We start from the raw sequence: 20,708 nt of genomic DNA, 5'->3' as shown, positions 1-20,708 counted from the left end.
AACCGTCCATTTTGTGCTTAAAAATCCAATTTGAACATTAGTGATGATAAGCCCTAAATTCTAAGTAGCTCTTAATAATTTGTTTCAATTTTAGAATTTGGGGGAAAAAAAAGTAGCTTTTCTTTCTTTATCCAGCATAATTATAAATTAGCAATAAAATAGGGTTTGTGCTCATTTTATTTAGGAAAAATAGACTCAGGTATATAACACTGTGGGCCTAACCATAAGCAGACATTTAAATATGCATAATTTTTTAATTCATTTGTCTATGGATATCATAGGAGATTAGATATATTATAAGGAATCTATACTTGTAGGATTGCAGTTTACACAATTGATCTAATCTAAACTGCATGTAGCAAAAGTTATTAGGTTCTTTCAATTTATATATAGCTTCCTCTGTTTTACATAGAGATCCCTAACTCAAGAAAGATTCTCTAAATGCTTGTAAAGTTTCAGCAACAACTCCATCTGCATTCTATTCCTCGATTCTTCTTCAGAACATCTGAGACCAATTTTGAAAATCGAAACCAAACATTGCCTTGATCCATCAATTGTATCCTCTTTGATTTCTCTGTCATCAGTTCCTTTTTCGATGTCATCTTCGATGAGCAATCTTCGATCGACAACATCCTTGATCCGTTCAGGAAAGAACATCTTAGCATACTTATGCAGGTTTAGATCATCCTTGAACATAGCATTGGTTGGTCTTATTCCAGTAAACATTTCTAGGAGAAATATTCCATAACTATAGATATCACCCTGTGTCGAGACTGGACTTCCAGTTCCATACTCTGAAATGCATGCACACATATCAGACTGTTATGGTTGTAATCAACAAGACAAACTTGAACACAAGTAAAACTAATCTGAGATGAATTAGTTCTTGTCTTTAAATCTGGAAGAATGAAAAGAGTAATAAGTTTGCTACCTGGCGCGACATATCCGATTAATCCTTTCAATCCAAGGGTGCTAATGGATGGCATCTGAAATGAGTTTTCAGTGTCTGCTAGAAGAAATCTTGCTAACCCAAAGTCACCTACATGGGCTACCATGTCTTTGTCAATGAGAACATTGCTTGGCTTGAGATCACAATGGAGAACTGGTGTTTGACTATGGTGGTGAAGATAGTCTAAATGCAAAAGCCACATCAGTTGCTATGTTCAACCTTTCAACAAAGCTTAAATTCATTTCTTGGTGCAGCCATTCATCTACACTCCCTTTCGGCATGAACTCATATACTATTGCTTTGAAGTCGTCGCCTTTAGAGTCAATAGTTGAGCAAGAAGTTATGACCTTTAGGAGATTTCGATGTCGAATATTTTTCAAGGCTTCACATTCAGCCATGAAGCTCTTTGAGCCACCTTCTTGCTGAAGGTTGATAACTTTTACAGCAACCTCTTCTCCACTTTCATCTAATATCCCTTTATAGACGCTCCCAAAACTTCCCGTGCGATCAAATTTGAAGAAGAGAATCCATCAGTTGCTTTGAGCAACTCTGAATAAGAGACTCTCATGAACTTATCATCAATAACGCCGGTGGATGGTGATATTATCTTTCTAGACATTTTTCTTCGTCGTAGTCTGAAGAACAGTAGACATATCACAATATTGGCAAATAGAATTCCACCAACTATAGGCAGCACAATTTTTACTACAGATGCACCTTTTCCTCTTGAATATGTCTGAGAACACACAGGTAGGTGTAATTCTTGAATGCCCCCACAGAGCTCATTGTTTCCCATGATAGAAGTAGCACTCAGATTTGCAAAAATTCCTGTCATTGGAACTTGTCCCTCAAAGTTGTTGAAGGATAAATTCAGATATTGCAACAACTGAAATGTCTCAAAATATTCTGGAATTCTCCCTGATAAGTTGTTATGCGAAAAGTTCATTTTCTGAATACCTTTTAAGTTGCTCAATGATAGAGGAATGCTGCCTTCAAATTGATTGCTATCCATGTATAGATACTCTAAGACTTCACACTCCCCAAGAGTTGTAGGGATTTCACCTGACAAGTTGTTGTTTGAGACATTAAATTCCAGGAGGTTTCTGAGGCTACCAACTTCTGCAGGCAAGGAACCAGTAAGAGAATTGTAAGCTAAGTCAAGGTATCTTGAGATGGAGGAGAGGCTAACAAGTTCTCTGGGTATTTCACCACTAAGATTATTGTAGGAAATGTTCAATGTGATCAAAACACTCAAGCCTCCAAAGCTCTTGGGTATGCTTCCATGCAACTGATTTACTTCTAAATATAGCTCATTCAATTTAGTCAGATTTCCAAGAGAGGTAGGTATCTCCCATGATAGTCTATTATCAAACAACCATAAGCTCTGTAACCCCTTGAGCTTGCCAATGCTGGAAGGAATGACTCCAGTGAGAAGATTTTCTTCCATGAAAAGGGCATTTAGGTCGACAAGGTTGTCGATCTCCGTCGGAACACTTCCCGATATGTGGTTATCTCCTATGGTGAACCAATTAAGATTTGTTGAGAAGTTGGTTATCGACCTCGGAAGAACACCGCGCAACTCGTTGCGGTAAAGTTCGAGACACACTAGTTTGCTGCAGTTGGTTAAGGAAGTAAGGAAGCTCCAATCACCAGATTCAAGCTTGTTTCTACTAAGAATAACCCATGATATATTCTCTAACTTTCCAAGATTGGTGGGTATAGTACCAATGAACATGTTATCATCTAGACCAATTTTTTCAAGGCCAGAAGCATTAGAGAGAGACATGGGGATGGAGCCATCAAACTGGTTGCTAAACATTGAGGTTGGGAAGGGTTATTCCTATATCTGGTGGAATTGTTCCAAAGAGCTGGTTGCCACCCACACTGAACTCATAAAGATTGGAAATGTTATAGAGAGAGGTAGGAATTTTACCAGATAACTCATTAAGACCCACTTGGAAATATCTCAAGCTGTGAATCGAGCCTAAGCTCTTAGGGATGCTCCCGTCCAAGTTATTACCTGCTAAACTAAGCAGGGTGAGAAAGGAGAGATTGCCTAAGGAGGTTGGTATATTTCCTGTTAGATTGTTAACACTAAGACTCAGATGAACAAGATCTGAAAGTGAGCCGAGGTCGACGGGGATCTCTCCGACGAGCATATTATTACTCAGACTGATCACTTGAAGGTGCTTGCAACCACTGAGATTGGCAGGGATTTCACCGTCAAGAGAATTGTGGCTTAGATTGAAATATTGGAGGTGAACAAGTCTGGTGAGCTCTTGTGGGATGTGTCCTTGGAGTTGGTTGTTGGAAAGGTGGAGGTCTTGCAAGAAGGTGAGGTTGGCCAAGGAGGGAGATATAGAGCCAACCAAGTTGAGTGATCAAGGTCCAAGGATGTTACTCTCGACGAACGCCGGCGGGGATCGCCGCAAGTCACGCCTCGCCATTGGCAGAATTGGAGAGAATGGTTGCTCCATGAGCTCAATGCGCCGCGGGGATCGCCGGTGATGGAAGTCTTGAAGGAGAGGAGAGCATGGCGATGAGTGGTATTGCCTGGTTGTTGTGAAGGTGACGAACTTAGTATACAAGGGAGAAGGATGGCATGGAGGAGAAGTGGAAATAGTCTTTCAAGAGGCATTTGAAGAAGCTCCATGGGAGTTTGATGAGAGAGCGAGAGAGTTCAGTCAAGAAATAGAGAATTGCATGCCGTCTTGATTGGTTGGTAGTGTGAGTTATTAGCAAGTATCGATCTTCCCTCGGTTTGACCAACGGAAGAAATTAAAACAAACAAACGTCTCTCTGTGAATAGCTTTGGGCATAAGTATGGAAAAAAAAATCTTCCCAAATTTGAAAATATATTAGAAAAAAATTTCTATGTGAAAGAGCTTGGCCGCACTTTTGACATAGCCTTAACCTGGCTTTCTTGATAAAAACAAGGATTTGTACTTTAGAACTAGACTCTCCTGCGTATTTGCACCCTGGAAGGCTGGAATTCCTTAGATGAAATCTGGAGATAGTGAGAAGATCTATTAATTTTGACCCTCAATTATTTGGGTTTCGTCTGAAATAATTATTGGGCTATATAGGATGACAGAGAAAGTCAGCTCATTATTTTGATCTAAGAATCTATTGACCTTGCCGGCTTGGATTGCTTGCTTTTGTGTCTATTAGACAAAATGCCGGCTTAAAAAAGAAAAATGGCAAGGCAATGATGGAGATAATTCATTAAAGTCTGACCCGTGAAAAGGTTTAAGAAGCAAACATCTCCTTGTCAAATTGACTGGGAATTAGGAAGAGAAGAAGGAGATCTCAAGATCGCCAGGCTCATAACAACCAATTCATAGCAATGACTAGTTCGTACATGGTGAGTTATTGAATAGCAAAGTGTTCTTCTTTCATATATATATAATGGGCTACCTTTTCCTCATAGGTAGGTTATAATTTTAAAATTATCTATCAAAGTATTATAATTACTATTGTGTAAATGCCTACACGAATCAATAGTTTATATAATAATATAGCTTTAAAAACAATTGATTTTGATGAAAGCATTTTACTGCCGTAAATTATACAATTTATTCGTGAAGGACAAACTAATGAACGATTGAGACTAAATCCTAAATTAATATTAAGTTAAAGGAGAGGGAAACCACGTTCTATAAGAGTGCTTACTTGGCAATTGAAATGCTTTGATAAACTGTTTAAAAATACGAATAGATCGTTAATAATTTTTTACGGCACAACCACATTGGTCAAAATTTCTAACTACTCAGATTAGCATTATAGCACGTACAAACATATATACTATTTGGGTTTCTTTTGGTAGGTATGCCCTTATAAATCCTATATTCATGTGTATGTCCCTCTAAAATTAATATTTATATATTTACATCTTAAAATACTTAGTTTGTATGTAAATATCTCATAAAATTTTTATTTTTATATGGATGCTTATGAAAGTTAACTAATAAACTTTTAATCCAATTGATGTTAAAAATATATGGCAAATACTTTAATACAATTAAAAAAATTATAATTTTAATTTAACAATTATAATTTTAAATTTTTATTTAACTGATTAATAAATAATTAACTCTACCACGCGAAAGAAACGCCCTAAAAATATATAAAGTAATTCGGAGGCAAGTGATGACCGTTCCTCCCTCCCAAACAGACGAAACGTGGACGAACTATCTCGAAGCCTCCGCATTGCGTGCCACGCGTGCGCAACCGCTTTCTCCTGTCAATAATGTCCCGAAGCATCGCGGCCGCCCGAATGCGATCCAACGGTCTTCGACAGAGAAACCCCTCTCCTTCGGCCGCTAGAAAACTCGGCCAAACGATCACCGCCGTCCAATTCGCGGATTCTAGAAACTCAAATCCTCCTCTCTCTGCTCTGCTCCGCTCCACTCCACTCCCTCCACTGCAGTAGTGAGAGGCTGAGAGCTCCAAGTAACGAAGGGAAGGATGGGTCCCGGTCTCTACTCCGATATCGGCAAGAAAGCTCGAGGTATTCTTTCATCTCTCGTTCTCTTCCGCATCATTGATCGATTTTTTAGCTCGATTTATGTGTTTATTAATGTTTTTCTTTGGGGGGGCGGGGGGGCGGTTGCAGATCTTCTCTATAGGGACTACCAGACGGACCAGAAATTTGTCGTCACTACTTACACCGCCGATGGAGTCGTCAGTTTCCTCTCTCTCTCTCTCTCCCCTACTATTTCATTATTTGGAAAGTTTTTTATCCTTTTTGTTTTAATTTTTGCCTATAGTTGCTGGTTAGTCGCCATAGGTTACGAACTAATGCTTTTGATATTAGTTTCATGAGAGCTGGGAAGGAATTCAGATTTTGTCCTTTTTAAAAAAAAAAAAATTATAAGAGGGAAATTGCTGTAAGAACTTGTAAATTAACACAGAACTTATAATTTTTGTTTTCTGCTGAATTGGGTGTTCCAGAAACCAACATACGTAGTATAATGATATAATTATTAATTAGCATTTAGTTGCTGGCTTTTATGAATTATGCTCATTTCATGGAATTCTCTGAGTGCTAGAAGTCATTTGCTTCATAGCGTACAGTATTTCTTTGATTGAATAATATTTAGGATAATTCGTGTATTATTCTGTGTTTCCAGCATGTCAGTATTTCTCTGTCTTTTCCAACTTCCTACGTTTTCAAATTGCAGGCCATAACAGCGTCGGGTACAAGAAAAGATGAGCTAATATTTGGCGAAGTTCAGTATCAGATGAAGAACAAGAATATAGGTTTTGATGTAAAAGCGAATTCCGAGTCTAATGTGGGTCATCCTTTTAATTTGTTTGTTAGCTCTTTTCTTTTCCCCGTCTATGTCTCTGTCTCCCTCTTTTGTTTCTAATTAGAAAAGATTGTGCATTGTTGTATCTGGATTGCCTTCAACTTGCAACCATTCACGGCTCTAGATAAATTTTTGCAAGGAACATCTAAATTTTTAGTTAATAAATATTCTTTTGTGCTATGAAACTTAAGAAAGGTTTGGATGCTAATGTTTATATTTGTTGCAATCCTTTCATAGTTTTTTACTACAGTAACTGTTGATGAGCTTGGTACTCCTGGATTGAAGACAATTTTCAGTTTCATTGTGCCGGATCAGAGGTCTGGGAAGGTAATATCACTTCCCCATATATGTTGCACTCAGGGCTTGTGTGTTTGCATATTTGTATATATGTCAGATCTTCTTTTTCCATGTTCTTGGTTATTTATTTATGTGTGCAAGGAAATTTGGCTTAGTACACTTTGTCGCAGGTTGAATTGCAATACCTGCATGATTACGCAGGGGTTAATGCTAGTGTTGGGTTGACTGCCAATCCCATTGTTAACCTGGCGGGTGTAGTCGGAACTAGTGCTCTTGCTGTTGGTGCTGATTTATCATTTGATACTGCAACAGGCAATTTTACCAAGTACAATGCTGGACTTAGTGTTATCAACTATGATCTCATTGCCTCCCTTATTCTGTAAGTTTCTTCACAACTATTTGTCTATCAGTAACTTAGGGCATGGTAAATGTAGAACAATGTGATGCAAATTCATCGGTACGAAATTAAAATATGCTTGTAGGAATGACAAGGGAGATAGCCTGAGTGCTTCATACTACCACCTGGTCAGCCCATTGACGAGCACCGCGGTTGGGGCAGAGCTCACTCACAGCTTCTCAAGCAATGAGAACACGCTCACCTTCGGCACGCAGCACTTGCTCGACCCGCTGACCTTGGTCAAGGCTCGCCTCAATAATTACGGTAAAGCAAGCTTTGCAATCCAACATGAATGGAGGCCGAAATCGTTCATCACCCTGTCCAGTGAGATCGACACAAAAGCCATCGAGAAGAGCTCCAAGGTTGGCCTCTCCTTGGTGCTCAGGCCGTAAAAGGCAACGTAGTTTGAATAAAAAAATTCCCTAGATTGGGACAGTAGCATCCAATGCAAGTGTTCAGATTCCCTGGGGTGATAGTCTGTTTGGTTTAGTTTCACTGGGATGTTGTCTTCCTCTTTCTGGAACTTTAAGGTGGACTAACATATGAGAATTATGTGCTCTCTATCTTTGATCATCGTGTTTTGAGTTATTCGCTGATGTAAAATCATTAGTCGTTTCATAGTCCATTTCGATCACTGCTGTGACCTGTTTGACACCCGGTTTTGGATCACTAAATCTGTGAAAATCGGTGGCCGAATTAAATAATTTAGAACTTTAGTTTTATCAAATTTGCGGTTTGAAACTATCTAGTAGTAAGATTTTATTCCCCTAGATGGATTTCTATATATATAATGAAATTTGATGAGGAGGTCGAATTTGGAAGGAATTTATTTGCTCCTTAAACAAGTTTTTTAAATCTCAAAACTAGTTTATTTATTATTTTCTTATTAAAGCTTATAGATAACATAGAAAAAAGAAAAAGAAATCATATTGTTTCAAATGACAAAATTAGATAGATTTTATTTTAATTTCATTATTAGTCCAACAGCAGAAACGTACCCGAGTAGCGAGAATTTTTATTAATTCATGCAGGGAATATGTGTCAGTCACACCACGATATATTAATTAACAAGCAGTTTCTGTTGTGAAAATTCTTCACGTCTATCCTCATATCCACTTCATGCACTGGCAATTCGTGATTAGGTACCATCGAATTCTCTTCTCCATAAATAACTAACTTCAGAGCTAACAATAGAACAGAGAAAGAACACCACCAAAGTGTAACCACTTGCACTATTTTTTCCCTCTGGTAGGAGATGCACCAGTGGTTCTCCTCTCTCCTCGCCTCTCCTCTTACCTCTTCCCACTATACTAAACCACCCTTCCTCTGCTTATATAATCCTCACCACCGCTCCCAAAACCATAGCAGGCCGAGCGGACCATGATCCTTTCTTCCTAGATCTCCTGGGCTCGGTCGGTTGGTCTGGTTGGGTTTGGTGGTCTCCCCCGGGTCTTCAACATTATTCGGGCCATCTCCCTACACCAACAACCTTAACAAATCAACTTTAGACCAACAAAAAATTAGAAAAAAAAAAGGAAAAGAAATTCAGAAACAAGAAGAAGAAGAAGAAGAAGAAGGATAGGAGCCATGGAATTGGAAGGCTTCCAGTTCAAGAATCCGAGCTCATTCTTCTTCTCCGTCATCCTCTTCGTGTGCTCGATCGCCTTGTCCAACGCCGGCATCGCGGACTTTGACGACCACTGGCAGAGGAGGGCAGAGGTGGCTCGTGCCCAGGCCGAAGCCGCCTACAACCCCAACCCCGAGTCCGTCACAGACCACTTCAACCACGAGGTCCACAAGTAAGCCACGCTCCTCCTATGCATGTAAACTATAATTCCTTCACGTGATTCATCTTTGGCTCCCATGAACATCCTTATTACGGAAAGTCCCATGTGAAGAGAATTAATTATGACTCCGTTGGCGTTCGCATGACCAGAGCATTGGAGACGAACAGCACGAGGAGGGGCCTCCGTCGCCATGACGGTCCGTGCCAGGCGACGAACCCGATCGACCGCTGCTGGAGATGCCGCAAGAACTGGATCCGCCACCGCAAGCGGCTGGCCAGCTGCGCCAAGGGCTTCGGCCACAAGACCACCGGCGGCAAGGCCGGGAAGTACTACGTCGTCACCGACCCCTCCGACAACGACCTCGTCAACCCCAAGCCCGGCACGCTCCGCTACGGCGTGATCCAGGACGAGCCGCTCTGGATCATCTTCGCCCACGACATGATCATCACCCTCGCCGAGGAGCTCATCATCAGCAGCAACAAGACCCTCGACGGCCGTGGCGCCAACGTCCACATCGCCTACGGCGGGCAGCTCACCATCCAGTTCGTGAGCAACATCATCATCCACAACCTCCACATCCATGATCAGAAGTCCGGGGGCGGCGGCATGATCAGGGACTCCCCGACGCACTACGGCATCCGGACCAGGAGCGACGGCGACGGCATCTCCATCTACGGATCCAGCAACATCTGGATCGACCATGTCTCCATGTCCAACTGCGAGGATGGACTCATCGACATCATAGAGGGGTCGACAGCCATTACCATCTCCAACTCCCACTTCACCCGGCATAACGACGTAACAACCCTAAGAATAAACAGAAAGATAGCAAGACGCACCTTTTGCTTGCTTTTTCTCATGACTTTTATCCTGCTCACAAACTGCAGGTGATGTTATTTGGGGCAAGTGATTCCAACTCGGCCGATGCCATCATGCAGATAACGGTTGCCTTCAACCACTTCGGAAGAGGCCTTGTTCAGAGGATGCCAAGGTAGATCGCACTACGTAAAAGTTTTATCACATCGCATGCCATTTCCCAAGAGAGATATAATTCTAATCCTCTTCTCGATCCCCGCAGGTGCCGGTGGGGATTTGTTCATGTCGTCAACAATGACTACACCCATTGGTTGATGTACGCCGTCGGCGGTAGCCAACATCCTACCATCATCAGCCAAGGCAACCGATACATCGCGCCGCCAAATCTCGCCGCCAAAGAGGTACAAATACCTAGTCGATCGTCGATAATTAATGTAGTATATATAACTTACTCTTTATCAATACTTTGTATGCTATTCTAGGTGACGAAGAGGGACTATGCGCCGCAAGATGTGTGGAAGTCATGGACATGGCGATCGGAGGGCGATCTGATGCAAAACGGAGCGTTCTTCGTCCAATCCGGATCTCCATACAAAAGATCCTTCTCGAAGAGCGATTTCCTCAAGGCGAAGCCGGGGACGTTTGTCACCAGGCTCACGCGCTTCTCTGGGGCGCTCAACTGCCGGCCGGGTATGCCATGCTGATGATGTCTGAGAATCTGGAAGGGGATATAAACAACGGCGGGAAAGAGACATGTTTGTTTGTGTGGTTATGACTGCAGGAGAGGGAGGAACAGGGGAGGGAGGAGATCTAACGTATAGGTTAATTATGGGAGAGAGAGAGAGAGAAAGAAAGAGAGATAAATATGCATATGTATTTGTTCTTTTGCTTCATACCTCAATAATTATTGCAGTTGGTTTTTACTAGTATGAAACAAGGTTTTGTTTTAACTTGCAAACAATTTTGGCACCTGTAATTGTCTTACTTTGATGATGATCACTGGCAGATAAGGACACAAAATATACTACTATTTTCTCATAATATTCTATATGTTCAACAGAGGGTTCTCAATTGTCATCTTGACATCCTTTCCAAGTAGAATCTCTATTTGTAAGTTTATGGAAACCAAAGCATTGTTTTGGCTTCAGTAATCTATTTAGCATTAGAGGACACTCCATACGACATAAGCTCTCTCCGTCTCCATTAAGACCAGACAAATTCACAATGTGCTTTTCCTAATAAATTATGTATGATTTGAGGAATAATATTCAGTAAAAATTGGACGGAAAAAATTGTCTAAAAAAGATGAGTAGTGCATTCGAACAAATGAACGGCACTTTGAAGAAATGAATAACTCTAGCTTCAATCTTAAGTGAAAGAATACCTGAGTTTGATCATGACATGGATTTTTCAAGAATATAAAAATTGCTGGTGGTAGTCAAACTAAACTCAAATCTTTTGAGAAAAAAATAAAGTGTACAAATTCCAAAAATATGAAGTAAAAGGTAATGGTGAGGCATTCATTGCTAATGAATATGTTAATCGGCTAAAATGATAATGGTAAAGCTATGAAATTTACTTAAAATCTTTTAGCTAATAAATTTTTTCGGATTAAGTGCAATTAGACCCTCCCTACTCCAACTATTATCTTTTTTCACATATCCTCTTAATTATTTTGATACACAGACTCATTAAACTATTAAAAATATTACTTTTTTCATCCATAAAATCGTCATATGCAAATGATGAAAGTCGTCGTATGACACGTATACTTTCATATTTTGAAGAAAATAAGAAATAAATTTTAATTTACCATACCAGAGTACCTAGGGTACTTTAGTTTTTCTAAATTTTTGCGTACCATGTTACGGGGTTAAAGATATTTAATAGTTTAGGGTATCTATATATTACAAAAAAAATTTAGAGAAAATATTTAAAAAGAGAGATAATGGTTTAGAAAGTTGAAATGTAATTATCAACTCTTAAATTAAAAATATATTAGATATTATTAATTTTGGATGGAAAATTTAAATTTGCGACTTAGTCCAACATTGATTTTTAAAATTCTACCTCTCATCTGAGACGTAGATTTGATTTAAATGGATGAAATTATTTAGATTACGATATTTTTTTAATGTTTTATATTCTAACACCTAACCCTCAGTATCCATTTCCTCTCGAATCAGCTCCTACTTTGACTCGTTAAAACTAATCAAAGCTGAAGCTAAGACTGAGCTCGTTTTGCAGTAGAAGTTAACCCAACTGATCTAATTCCCGACCTTCTCCAAATGGAAGGCTCCTCTTAAACCCTAGCGTTCTCCCTCCTTCCATCCTCCCGGTAACGAGGTAATCGGAAGCAAAGGATTCTCGATTCTCATGGGCGCTTTGACTCGAGCCTCGAAGGCGGCGAGGTCAAAGCTCCTCCCTCTCTCCTCAGTATCTCGAGCAATCTCGACTTGGTACGAGCTCGATTCTCTCATACGTGACCATGGCCGATCTCTATGTTCCCATTCGCGTCAGGATCTCAGAGAAGGCGGGGTAGATTTGAGCCAGTATCCGCCCGAGAGGATTCGGAATTTCTCCATCATCGCACACGTCGATCATGGGAAGTCGACGCTTGCAGACAGGCTTCTTGAGCTCACGGGAACCATCAAGAAGGGCCTCGGGCAGCCGCAGTATCTCGACAAGCTACAGGTGTGGGACAAAATGGAAGAAAGAAAGATTGCTTCTTCTTCTTCTTTTTCCTATTATCTGTTTATGTCTGAGCTGTATGAGATATCTTTTGGTTATTGTTTTGATTTGATCTGATCTGATTTATAGTCGTTGTTGGCAATGCTTCGAGTATTAGCAAATGTAATTCCAAATTGACATGATATGTTTCAGGTCGGGACACGTTTGAATTCTGCTAGAATAGAAAGAATTAAATCCACCGTTCTGGATCAGACTAAGTTGTTAAAGAAAATAGCCCATTAATATGGCACCAGAGTAGCCAACGGGGCATGCTCTACTCGGTTAAAGGGGCTCATTTAACTGGGACACCATTCAGTTTCCACTTCTCTCAGAAAAGATTATAGTATTGGAATGGGAGGTCCAGTTTGCAGCCCAGCAGACCTACATGTCAATTTACAATTAATATTTAAACTTTTGAAGCATTATATTCAACTCTGCATGAGGGGAAGCTTATGCGTCGAAGATTAAATCTGCCGTTCTCTATCAGCTTAAGCTTTTAGAAACAAAGAAGCATTTTAGAGAACTTGGTTTCTAGTCATTTTCACTTTCAACTCTTAATTTCTTTGTCTAGTATTTTTATGCAACTGTCAAGAAAATGGAAGTGAACATAACTGAATGAGAATAAGAGAGTAGTCAGATATACTAGTTTGCATCCTGCAAGGTCTCAACTTTCTCTCGTCATTATTGTAATGTGGTATTTAACTCGTATTTGCAGGTAGAAAGAGAGAGAGGGATTACGGTCAAAGCCCAAACTGCAACAATGTTCCATAGGTATAACAGTGGTTGCACTGATGCTTCTAATGCACAAGATTCCCCAAGTTTTCTACTGAATCTGATCGACACTCCAGGTCATGTGGATTTCAGCTATGAGGTTTCAAGATCACTAGCAGCTTGCCAGGGTGCACTTTTAGTAGTTGATGCTGCCCAAGGTGTCCAAGCACAGACTGTTGCTAACTTCTATCTTGCATTTGAATCTAACCTGAGCATTATACCTGTCATTAACAAGATTGATCAGCCTACTGCTGATCCTGATCGTGTGAAAGCTCAGTTGAAGTCTTTGTTTGATCTTGATCCAAAAGATTCTCTGTTGACCTCTGCCAAGACTGGCCAAGGACTTGACCAAGTCCTGCCTGCTGTTATAGAGCGCATTCCTTCCCCACCTGGAAACTGTGATTCACCTTTGCGTATGCTTTTGTTAGATTCTTATTATGATGAATATAAAGGAGTAATCTGCCATGTTGCTGTTGTTGATGGATCTCTTCGGAAAGGTGATAAGATTGCGTCTGCGGCGACAGGCCAAAGTTATGAAGTTCTAGATGTCGGTATATTGCATCCTGAGCTTACCTCAACAGGAGTGCTTTTCACTGGACAAGTTGGATATGTTGTTAGTGGAATGCGTTCAACAAGAGAAGCACGTGTTGGCGACACTCTCCACCGTGCCAAGAGCATAGTAAACCCACTTCCTGGTGCAATACCTCTCCCCATTTATTTCTCATGCATATTGATTCGATTTTGTAACAAATGAAATATTAGTAATTTCTTAGGAGACTATGCTAGCAATTAATGATTGAGTCATTTTATCTATTATTTTTAGATTCTGTGATATAGTTGTCCTTATTTAGCAGTCTTTCAGGTTTCAAGCCCGCAAAGCATATGGTATTCTCTGGTCTCTATCCAGCTGATGGTTCTGACTTTGATGCTCTTAGCCATGCAATAGAGAGACTAACTTGCAATGATGCTAGTGTATCTGTCACGAAAGAAACTAGCACCGCACTGGGCATGGGATTTAGGTACCTGTGTATTGCATAGAACAGAAAATAGTATTTCTTATTACTCTCCAGAAAAAGTTATTCTTTATGCATTCCTTATCACTATTTGTGTATGAATTTCTATCTCGTGGACAGGTGTGGGTTCCTAGGTTTGCTTCACATGGATGTATTTAATCAACGACTCGAGCAAGTAAAATCTTCTTCTCCTGGTTGTCTTTATGTTGTTCTTGGTTAGACATCTTCAAGTTATATTTATCCCTAGATTTCATTGAGTAGCATGCTTCCAACAGTTTGCAATTCAAAAAGGTGCATATGTTGTCATTGTGCAACTTGCTATATACCTATTGCTTATGATACCAAGGATGAGAATGCTGTTGCCTTATATAGTATGGACTTAATTATTGGGCCTTTCATTTTAAATGCATTAATATATTTATTTCGTCATGGCTGTTATGGTTTTCATAGGATTTTTTTGTTATTGATAAGGGCAAAGGTCATTACTTCTGGACCAACTTCTATTCTGCATAGATCTAGGGTTATCTTTCCTTCTATCCATCGATGTTTCCCACATCTTGTTATTAACTTACTATATTATGGCCGTAAGCTAGCAACCTGTCTGTCTCCTTTGTGTAACAATTTGATGTTCCAAATATTCATATTTGTTCTAACTTCTCTTTTTTAGTTTTTTCACTAACATCATCATCATCATCCAAGTATTTGACTCTTTTCCCAACAATATCAGTAAACTTGAGCACAATTGGAAGATGAGAAAGCTCCAAAAGTATTGGCAGAATTTTGCAATCGGTTGTCAGCATGACATCATCCCTCTAGATAAAGCTATAAATCTAGTTAGCATCTTGAATGCAGTTTTGGCTTATGCAACACAGGAGAACCCTCCTTTCAAAAGTCTTAAGACCTTTATATATGAGAATAGTCTTGACTCTTGATGATGGAAAATATGACAACTTTCTGTTTAGAGGCTTATCTTCATCTCTAGGATAAGGTTAGGCTATAGAGGCAAATGAAGATTAATCCTAGGCCTACCTTCTATTTTGTTTCTTATACTCTCTCTCTCTCTCTCTCTCTCTCTCTCTCTCTCTCTCTCTCTCTCTCTCTCTCTCTCTCTCTCTCTCTCTCTCTCTCTCTCTCTCTCTCTCTCTCTCTCTCACACACACACACACACACACACACACACACACACACACAAAGGAACACATTCATTTGCACTTCCCTTCCGCCATCTAGACGTCCTTACACTTTAGAATTGAGGAAAAGATATGCCTTTTACTGTTCATCTCATATAAGAACGGTTTATGAAGCCTTTTCTGATGCATACAGTGTGTTACATAGGAATACGGAGCTCGAATCATATCTACAATACCAACTGTGCCATATATTTTTGAATATGCAGATGGAAGGTGTGCTTTTATTATGAAAAGTTGTATTAGTATGATATTGTGGTATTGTTAGTTTGTTTCATTTGAAGTATGGATCTTCTTTGCTATGTTCAGTAAGATACAAGTTCAGAATCCTGCTGCACTCTCTTCAAATCCTGGGAAACATATAGTTGCTTGTTGGGAGCCATCTGTTATTGCGACTATCATCATTCCTAGTGAGTAAGCTCCATTTCCTTGTTCTTCTGTTGTTAGAGACCTTCTCATTTCTCACGCATGCTACTTGTTAGTTATTAAAAGAGAGTGAGTTTCTCATTGTGCTTTATTGTTCTATATTTACTCAGGTATGTTGGGCCAATTATTACACTTTGTTCAGAAAGGAGAGGAGAGCAGCTAGAATATTCATTCATCGATAGGTGATTTTATTTTTTATTTTATATATAAATATATCGTCAAAGGGTTTCTGCTATTTTTTTACAAGTGGTGATTATATTACTATGCAGTCAGCGGGCTCTTATGAAATATCGGTTACCATTGAGGGAGATTATTGTGGATTTCTATAATGAGTTGAAAAGTATAACGTCTGGATATGCCACTTTTGATTACGAAGATTCTGAGTAAGTATTTCTTTCACTCTAGATCAACCTGCTTATAGATAAAATATCATTAATATCATCATCTACTTCAGCTAGTTCTTATAATTTATCATACTAGTTTCCCCTTTTGTCTGAGTTTATCTATGGGAAAGCCTTGTCAGAAGTCCATTTCTGCTATATTGATAATAAGGCTGTAGCTTCAGTACTGCTTGTGAAATAGAGATCCTTCGGTATATGTTTTTGTTGCTGGCAATAGTGAAACTATACCTGCACCTTAGAGTTTAGACGAACTGTTATTGCAGAAGTTGGTCTCACTATTTTAACGATCATTACTTATCAATCTAAGCTGCCATGCTAACAGACTAGAACACTGTCCTTTTCAGTAATTAGTGCAGGGATCAATAGATTGTTTTAAATCTCATTCTGATGGATTGGACGTAGATTGATTTAGGTCTAAGCAAGATTTAGACTCATTATTGACATATATGCAAACTTTGATAAAATAGCACCGAAGAAGTAATCCTACTTGACACAATACATAGATAGGACTTTCTGTTTTTTTTTCAACTTACAAGCCATGCATCATGGGAATTCGTCACTTATGATTCATTTTTTCATGCATAAGATTTTGTTGCTCATAATCAGCCTTCTGCAAATGAGTATGAATACGTGACACTAACAGATAGGCGTCCATATTTGGCAATAAAACCTTTATCTGTTTGCACTGAGAATGATGTGTCACAAGCACCTGATCTGGTATCAAAGGACAATATGTGAGAAGTGTCCAAGGAGGAAGTTCTGAATGATAAAGATGCTAGAAATAACAAATTATACTGAGAGCACTAAGATGCTAGAAATAATTTAACAAATTATACTGAGAGCTAGTGCTACCTTCAATATAAACCAATATTGTGTCAGCCCATAGTTATGCAACCCTAATGGATGATAGTGAGCATACGACCTTTTAAATTTTAAAACACTTTTAACATTTATTGTGATAGAATATATAAGTCTGCATATCTTAACTGCCCACAAAAGCAACTGTGTATCATGAAAACTATATTATGATTGCCGATTATTATTCACCTCTGTTGTCAATGCTCCTGAAACATTTTGTCTTAATGTACTTGGCAGGTATAAAAAATCTGATCTAGTTAAACTAGATATCCTCCTTAATGGTCAGCCTGTTGATGCTATGGCGGCTATAGTTCATAACCTGAAGGCACAGAGGATTGGACGCGAATTAGTGGAAAAACTAAAGAAGTTCATAGACAGGTTTAAAACTACTAAACTCAATTCCTAGAGAATGCATAAACAATAAATTATGGTATGTTTGTCATGCTTAGATTTCTGTCGTTATGCAGGCAAATGTTTGAGATAACCATACAAGCAGCCATTGGTTCTAAGGTTATTGCCAGGGAGACGTAAGATATTCAAGCACCTTTCATTTTTATATGCAGCTATATAATAATTGTCATTTTCTTCCAGCTCCCTGTTTATTACTTATTACTGTCAGAGTTGCGTCCAGAGACCAATTATGGAATTTCTGATGCTTGTTTGCCGTGACAAATATATGCATTTACTCATAAATGTGTGGAGTACTAGTGCATAATTTCTTTAAGGAAGAATAGAGAAATCTTATTTACCTCTTTCTGTGGAACAAATTTATGAAAATTTACTTGATGTCTGTCTTAAAGTCTTTTCTACTTGTTGAAATGCCTTTCCAACTTCTACTAATCTAAAAAGATTTAACTGTTGTCACGAGAAATGTTTGTCTAGGCTAAGAAAATTTACAGGTTTCAAGGATGAAAAAGTTGTACGATTTGGATAGGACAAATGATACTCATGAATTTCCACATATTTTATCAGCTTATTGTGATTCATATGTGAATATTGCTACTTGGCTACTTTTGTGAATTTATGCATCTTCTGGAAATGGATTTTGAAACTGTTCCATGAGCCGTCCATGCTGTTCAAACTTGGCCATGTTTAGTTGGCACAAAAAATATTCCTCATCTTGAAGTCTTCCTTGATCTGCTAGAAATCCTATTTGTGAGGAAAATTTCCTGTTTCCAAAAATAATTAATCTTTAAATTTTCGTGTTTTCAGACTTTCTGCAATGAGAAAGAATGTGCTCGCGAAATGCTACGGTGGTGATGTCACCCGCAAGAAGAAACTTTTGGAGAAGCAGAAGGAAGGAAAGAAGCGAATGAAGCGCGTAGGGTCTGTCGACATTCCACAAGAAGCATTCCATGAGCTGTTGAAGGTCTCTTAAATGTACAGTGGCCGAGTTTTTGAAATGTTGTTGTTATTTAATAAATACAAGCATCTTTTCATTCGATTCTTAAGGAAGCTTAATATTTGTAACATTTATCATGTGTATGCAGAATGTTGGTAAATATCTTCAATTTTGACTAATCCAGAAATATGAATTCCGTAATGCACACACATTGTTCTATGACAGAATAAATATAGAGATAATTTCATCTATATTCTTTAAATTTTTTAATACTCCCATCTCGTGAACAAAAAAAAGATACATATATATATATATATATATATATATATATATATTTATATATATTTATGTATTGAATTAAGAAGAAAAACTATACATATCTCCAATTTTTTTTTAAAATTAATAGGCTTTATGCAGTGAATTTTAAAAAAATATATATGTTTGATTATCACATAGACATAAACCAAGTCAAAGTAGAAACAAACACTAGTAGGCAGCAGATTTCTGACAAGGGGTAACATAGAATAATAATCAAACATCACACACATTTAAGCCCAAAACAGTTTGATCAAATGGTTGATCTCCTCTTAACCGCACCCATCAACCCATTCTGCAACTGGAGTACGATCGAGTTGGCAGGTACCACAGCATGGCCTTCCGCCAATTCCACATGAAAGTTATAGATCATAGCAGCCGCCACCATCTTGAGCTGGGTAAGAGCCAAGTCCTTCCCCAGACAACTCCTAGGCCCAGAATTGAAGGTCAGGAACTTATAAGATGGTTCGTGCCTTACCCTTCCACCCTTTGATATCCACCTCTCTGGCCTAAACTGCATGCAATCCTTGCCCCACACTCCTTCCATTCTCCCCATCGCATACAAAGAGAAGATGATCCTCATCCCCTTACTAACCTTTGCGCCGCAAGGTAGGACGTCGGCATTCGCCGCTTCCTTCTCCTCGAATGGCACCGGCGGAAACAGCCTGAGAGTCTCCAGAAATGCTGCGTGCAGGTAAACGGAGCGTCTAAGCACATCGGCGTCGAACACGACATACGGACCGGCTTTCTCCGACGGCAAAGCTCTCAACTCCTCGACGATCTTCGCCTCGACGTTAGGGTTCACGCAGACCATGTAGAAGAACCAGACGAGCGACGTAGCGACGGTTTCCTTGCCGGCGATCATGAAGGACAGCGTCGTGTCTCGGAGAAACTGATCGTAATTACACTTACGCATGTCGTCGCTATCCGAACGCCAGTTCATGTACACTGTGAGCATATCGGCGGCGCTGAGATCTTGTCTCTGCTTCTTTCTCTTGTACACCTCTTGGAATATGAACTTGTCTATAACCACCCTTGCCATGGCTAACTTCCTCTCTCTCCCTATGTTAAGCCACCTCAGCAGCTTCCAGCACACCGACGGCATGGTGTGGCGGAGATGCAACGCTGCCTCGGCCTCGTGGATCGCCTCGGCAAACGGTATAGTTGGAAATTCCACCGACAAGGCTAGGAAATCCACGCCCAGCACGGTGGTGCAAGCCGTGTCGAAGGAGTACCTCGAGAACACGTCCTCCAAATCCACCACATGTCCATTTGCGGCCATGTGGTCAAGGAACGGTATGAGCCCGTTCCTGACCTTGGCGAGCCCGGTGTTGGCCACGAAAGACCGGAAGAGCCGGTCGCCGAGGACAGAGTGGGCGAGGCGGCGCTGGAATCGCCACGAGTCGGAGTCGGCAATAAGGATGCTGTCACCGAGGACGTCAAAGATGTCGGCGAACTCGTGGCCTTTGGGGTAGTTGTCCGGGTGGAGGTTGAAGACGTGGTTGACGTTGGAGGGATCGCAGGTGAGGAGAAAGTCCATGCGGAGGAGCCAGGGACCGCGGAAGAGGAGGGTGCAGCCGGAGAGGCGGAGGACGTCGGTGACATAGTCGTGGAGGCGGGGAAACTCGGACACGAGGGTGGGGAGCATGCCGACTACGGGCCAGTTGGTCGGGAGGATGGTGTGGCGGCGCCGGAGGAGGGAAAAGGTAAGGAAGCTTAGGAGGGCGAGGAGGGTCTCGGGGTAGGAGTAGAAGAGAGTTTGAAGAGAGAGCAGCCATGAACAGCCAATACTACCCATCTCTCTCTCTCTCTCTCTAGAGTTCTCAATTAATGGACTGCTATATCTCACGTAAACTTCATGATAATTATAGGAAGCCAGATGAAGGTTGCATGGGAGTGGCGTTGCACATCGACATCATCTGATGTAACTTCTAACTCTCACCAAACCTTGTGGGAAAGTTAATTGGTAACTTTCCATGGCTAAAATTTAGAGGAGTTTTATAAAGGAATCCATGCCAATCAATTAATCATAATTTTTCTTTTATAAAAAATAAATTTTTGTACATTTAACTGTAATATTTTTATGGATTATTCTTTTGTTTGTTAT

General features: G+C 40.0%; 5 protein-coding genes across 5 annotated transcripts; 3 read left to right on the top strand and 2 right to left on the bottom strand.

The window, feature by feature from the left end:
• Positions 1-423: 423 nt before the first annotated feature.
• LOC140793592 (uncharacterized) lies at positions 424-3,602 on the bottom strand. The gene is given in 6 exon segments (XM_073145192.1): positions 424-794; positions 932-1,136; positions 1,138-1,454; positions 1,457-2,692; positions 2,970-3,332; positions 3,335-3,602. Coding segments are annotated over 6 exon segments (2,760 nt in total).
• A 1,502-nt stretch (positions 3,603-5,104) lies between these two features.
• Positions 5,105-7,528, top strand: LOC140785477 (mitochondrial outer membrane protein porin 1-like). Its single transcript, XM_073133313.1, has 6 exons — positions 5,105-5,459; positions 5,565-5,632; positions 6,133-6,243; positions 6,499-6,588; positions 6,729-6,937; positions 7,041-7,528. Exons 1-6 carry the CDS (start codon positions 5,417-5,419, stop codon positions 7,345-7,347), a joined length of 828 nt encoding a protein of 275 aa, XP_072989414.1. The 5' UTR covers positions 5,105-5,416; the 3' UTR covers positions 7,348-7,528.
• A 781-nt stretch (positions 7,529-8,309) lies between these two features.
• On the top strand, positions 8,310-10,481 carry LOC140794577 (pectate lyase-like). Its single transcript, XM_073146661.1, has 5 exons — positions 8,310-8,754; positions 8,892-9,540; positions 9,630-9,733; positions 9,821-9,959; positions 10,041-10,481. Exons 1-5 carry the CDS (start codon positions 8,543-8,545, stop codon positions 10,260-10,262), a joined length of 1,326 nt encoding a protein of 441 aa, XP_073002762.1. The 5' UTR covers positions 8,310-8,542; the 3' UTR covers positions 10,263-10,481.
• A 1,297-nt stretch (positions 10,482-11,778) lies between these two features.
• Positions 11,779-18,491, top strand: LOC140802392 (translation factor GUF1 homolog, mitochondrial). Its single transcript, XM_073157908.1, has 11 exons — positions 11,779-12,252; positions 13,004-13,754; positions 13,922-14,078; positions 14,193-14,247; positions 15,408-15,475; positions 15,569-15,673; positions 15,796-15,867; positions 15,955-16,068; positions 17,182-17,322; positions 17,412-17,471; positions 18,157-18,491. The coding sequence occupies exons 1-11, from the start codon at positions 11,935-11,937 to the stop codon at positions 18,320-18,322; spliced, it is 2,007 nt and encodes a 668-aa protein (XP_073014009.1). The 5' UTR covers positions 11,779-11,934; the 3' UTR covers positions 18,323-18,491.
• A 363-nt stretch (positions 18,492-18,854) lies between these two features.
• Positions 18,855-20,399, bottom strand: LOC140793516 (noroxomaritidine synthase 3-like). The gene has a single exon (XM_073145069.1). It carries the CDS (start codon positions 20,397-20,399, stop codon positions 18,855-18,857), a length of 1,545 nt encoding a protein of 514 aa, XP_073001170.1.
• Between the last annotated feature and the right edge of the window lie 309 nt (positions 20,400-20,708).

The sequence above is a fragment of the Typha latifolia genome, chromosome 1 (assembly GCF_019914945.1).
Source record: "Typha latifolia isolate L0001 chromosome 1, TyphaL0001v2, whole genome shotgun sequence".
NCBI classification, from domain to species: Eukaryota; Viridiplantae; Streptophyta; class Magnoliopsida; order Poales; family Typhaceae; genus Typha; species Typha latifolia.
Note: the sequence above shows the minus strand (reverse complement) of the source record. Positions and strands in the feature narration are given on the sequence as shown.

Bases quoted from the DNA above. Each gene is read 5' to 3' on its own strand.
- LOC140785477 (XM_073133313.1), top strand. From the start codon at position 5,417: ATGGGTCCCGGTCTCTACTCCGATATCGGCAAGAAAGCTCGAG. The intron at 5,460-5,564 runs GTATTCTTTCAT...GGGCGGTTGCAG, and splicing joins TATCGGCAAGAAAGCTCGAG to ATCTTCTCTATAGGGACTAC. The intron at 6,938-7,040 runs GTAAGTTTCTTC...ATATGCTTGTAG, and splicing joins CTCATTGCCTCCCTTATTCT to GAATGACAAGGGAGATAGCC.
- LOC140794577 (XM_073146661.1), top strand. From the start codon at position 8,543: ATGGAATTGGAAGGCTTCCAGTTCAAGAATCCGAGCTCATTCTTCTTC. The intron at 9,541-9,629 runs GTAACAACCCTA...CACAAACTGCAG, and splicing joins ACTTCACCCGGCATAACGAC to GTGATGTTATTTGGGGCAAG. The intron at 9,960-10,040 runs GTACAAATACCT...ATGCTATTCTAG, and splicing joins CAAATCTCGCCGCCAAAGAG to GTGACGAAGAGGGACTATGC.
- LOC140802392 (XM_073157908.1), top strand. From the start codon at position 11,935: ATGGGCGCTTTGACTCGAGCCTCGAAGGCGGCGAGGTCAAAGCTCCTC. The intron at 14,079-14,192 runs GTACCTGTGTAT...TCTCGTGGACAG, and splicing joins GCACTGGGCATGGGATTTAG to GTGTGGGTTCCTAGGTTTGC. The intron at 17,323-17,411 runs GTTTAAAACTAC...GTCGTTATGCAG, and splicing joins CTAAAGAAGTTCATAGACAG to GCAAATGTTTGAGATAACCA.
- LOC140793516 (XM_073145069.1), bottom strand. From the start codon at position 20,399: ATGGGTAGTATTGGCTGTTCATGGCTGCTCTCTCTTCAAACTCTCTTC.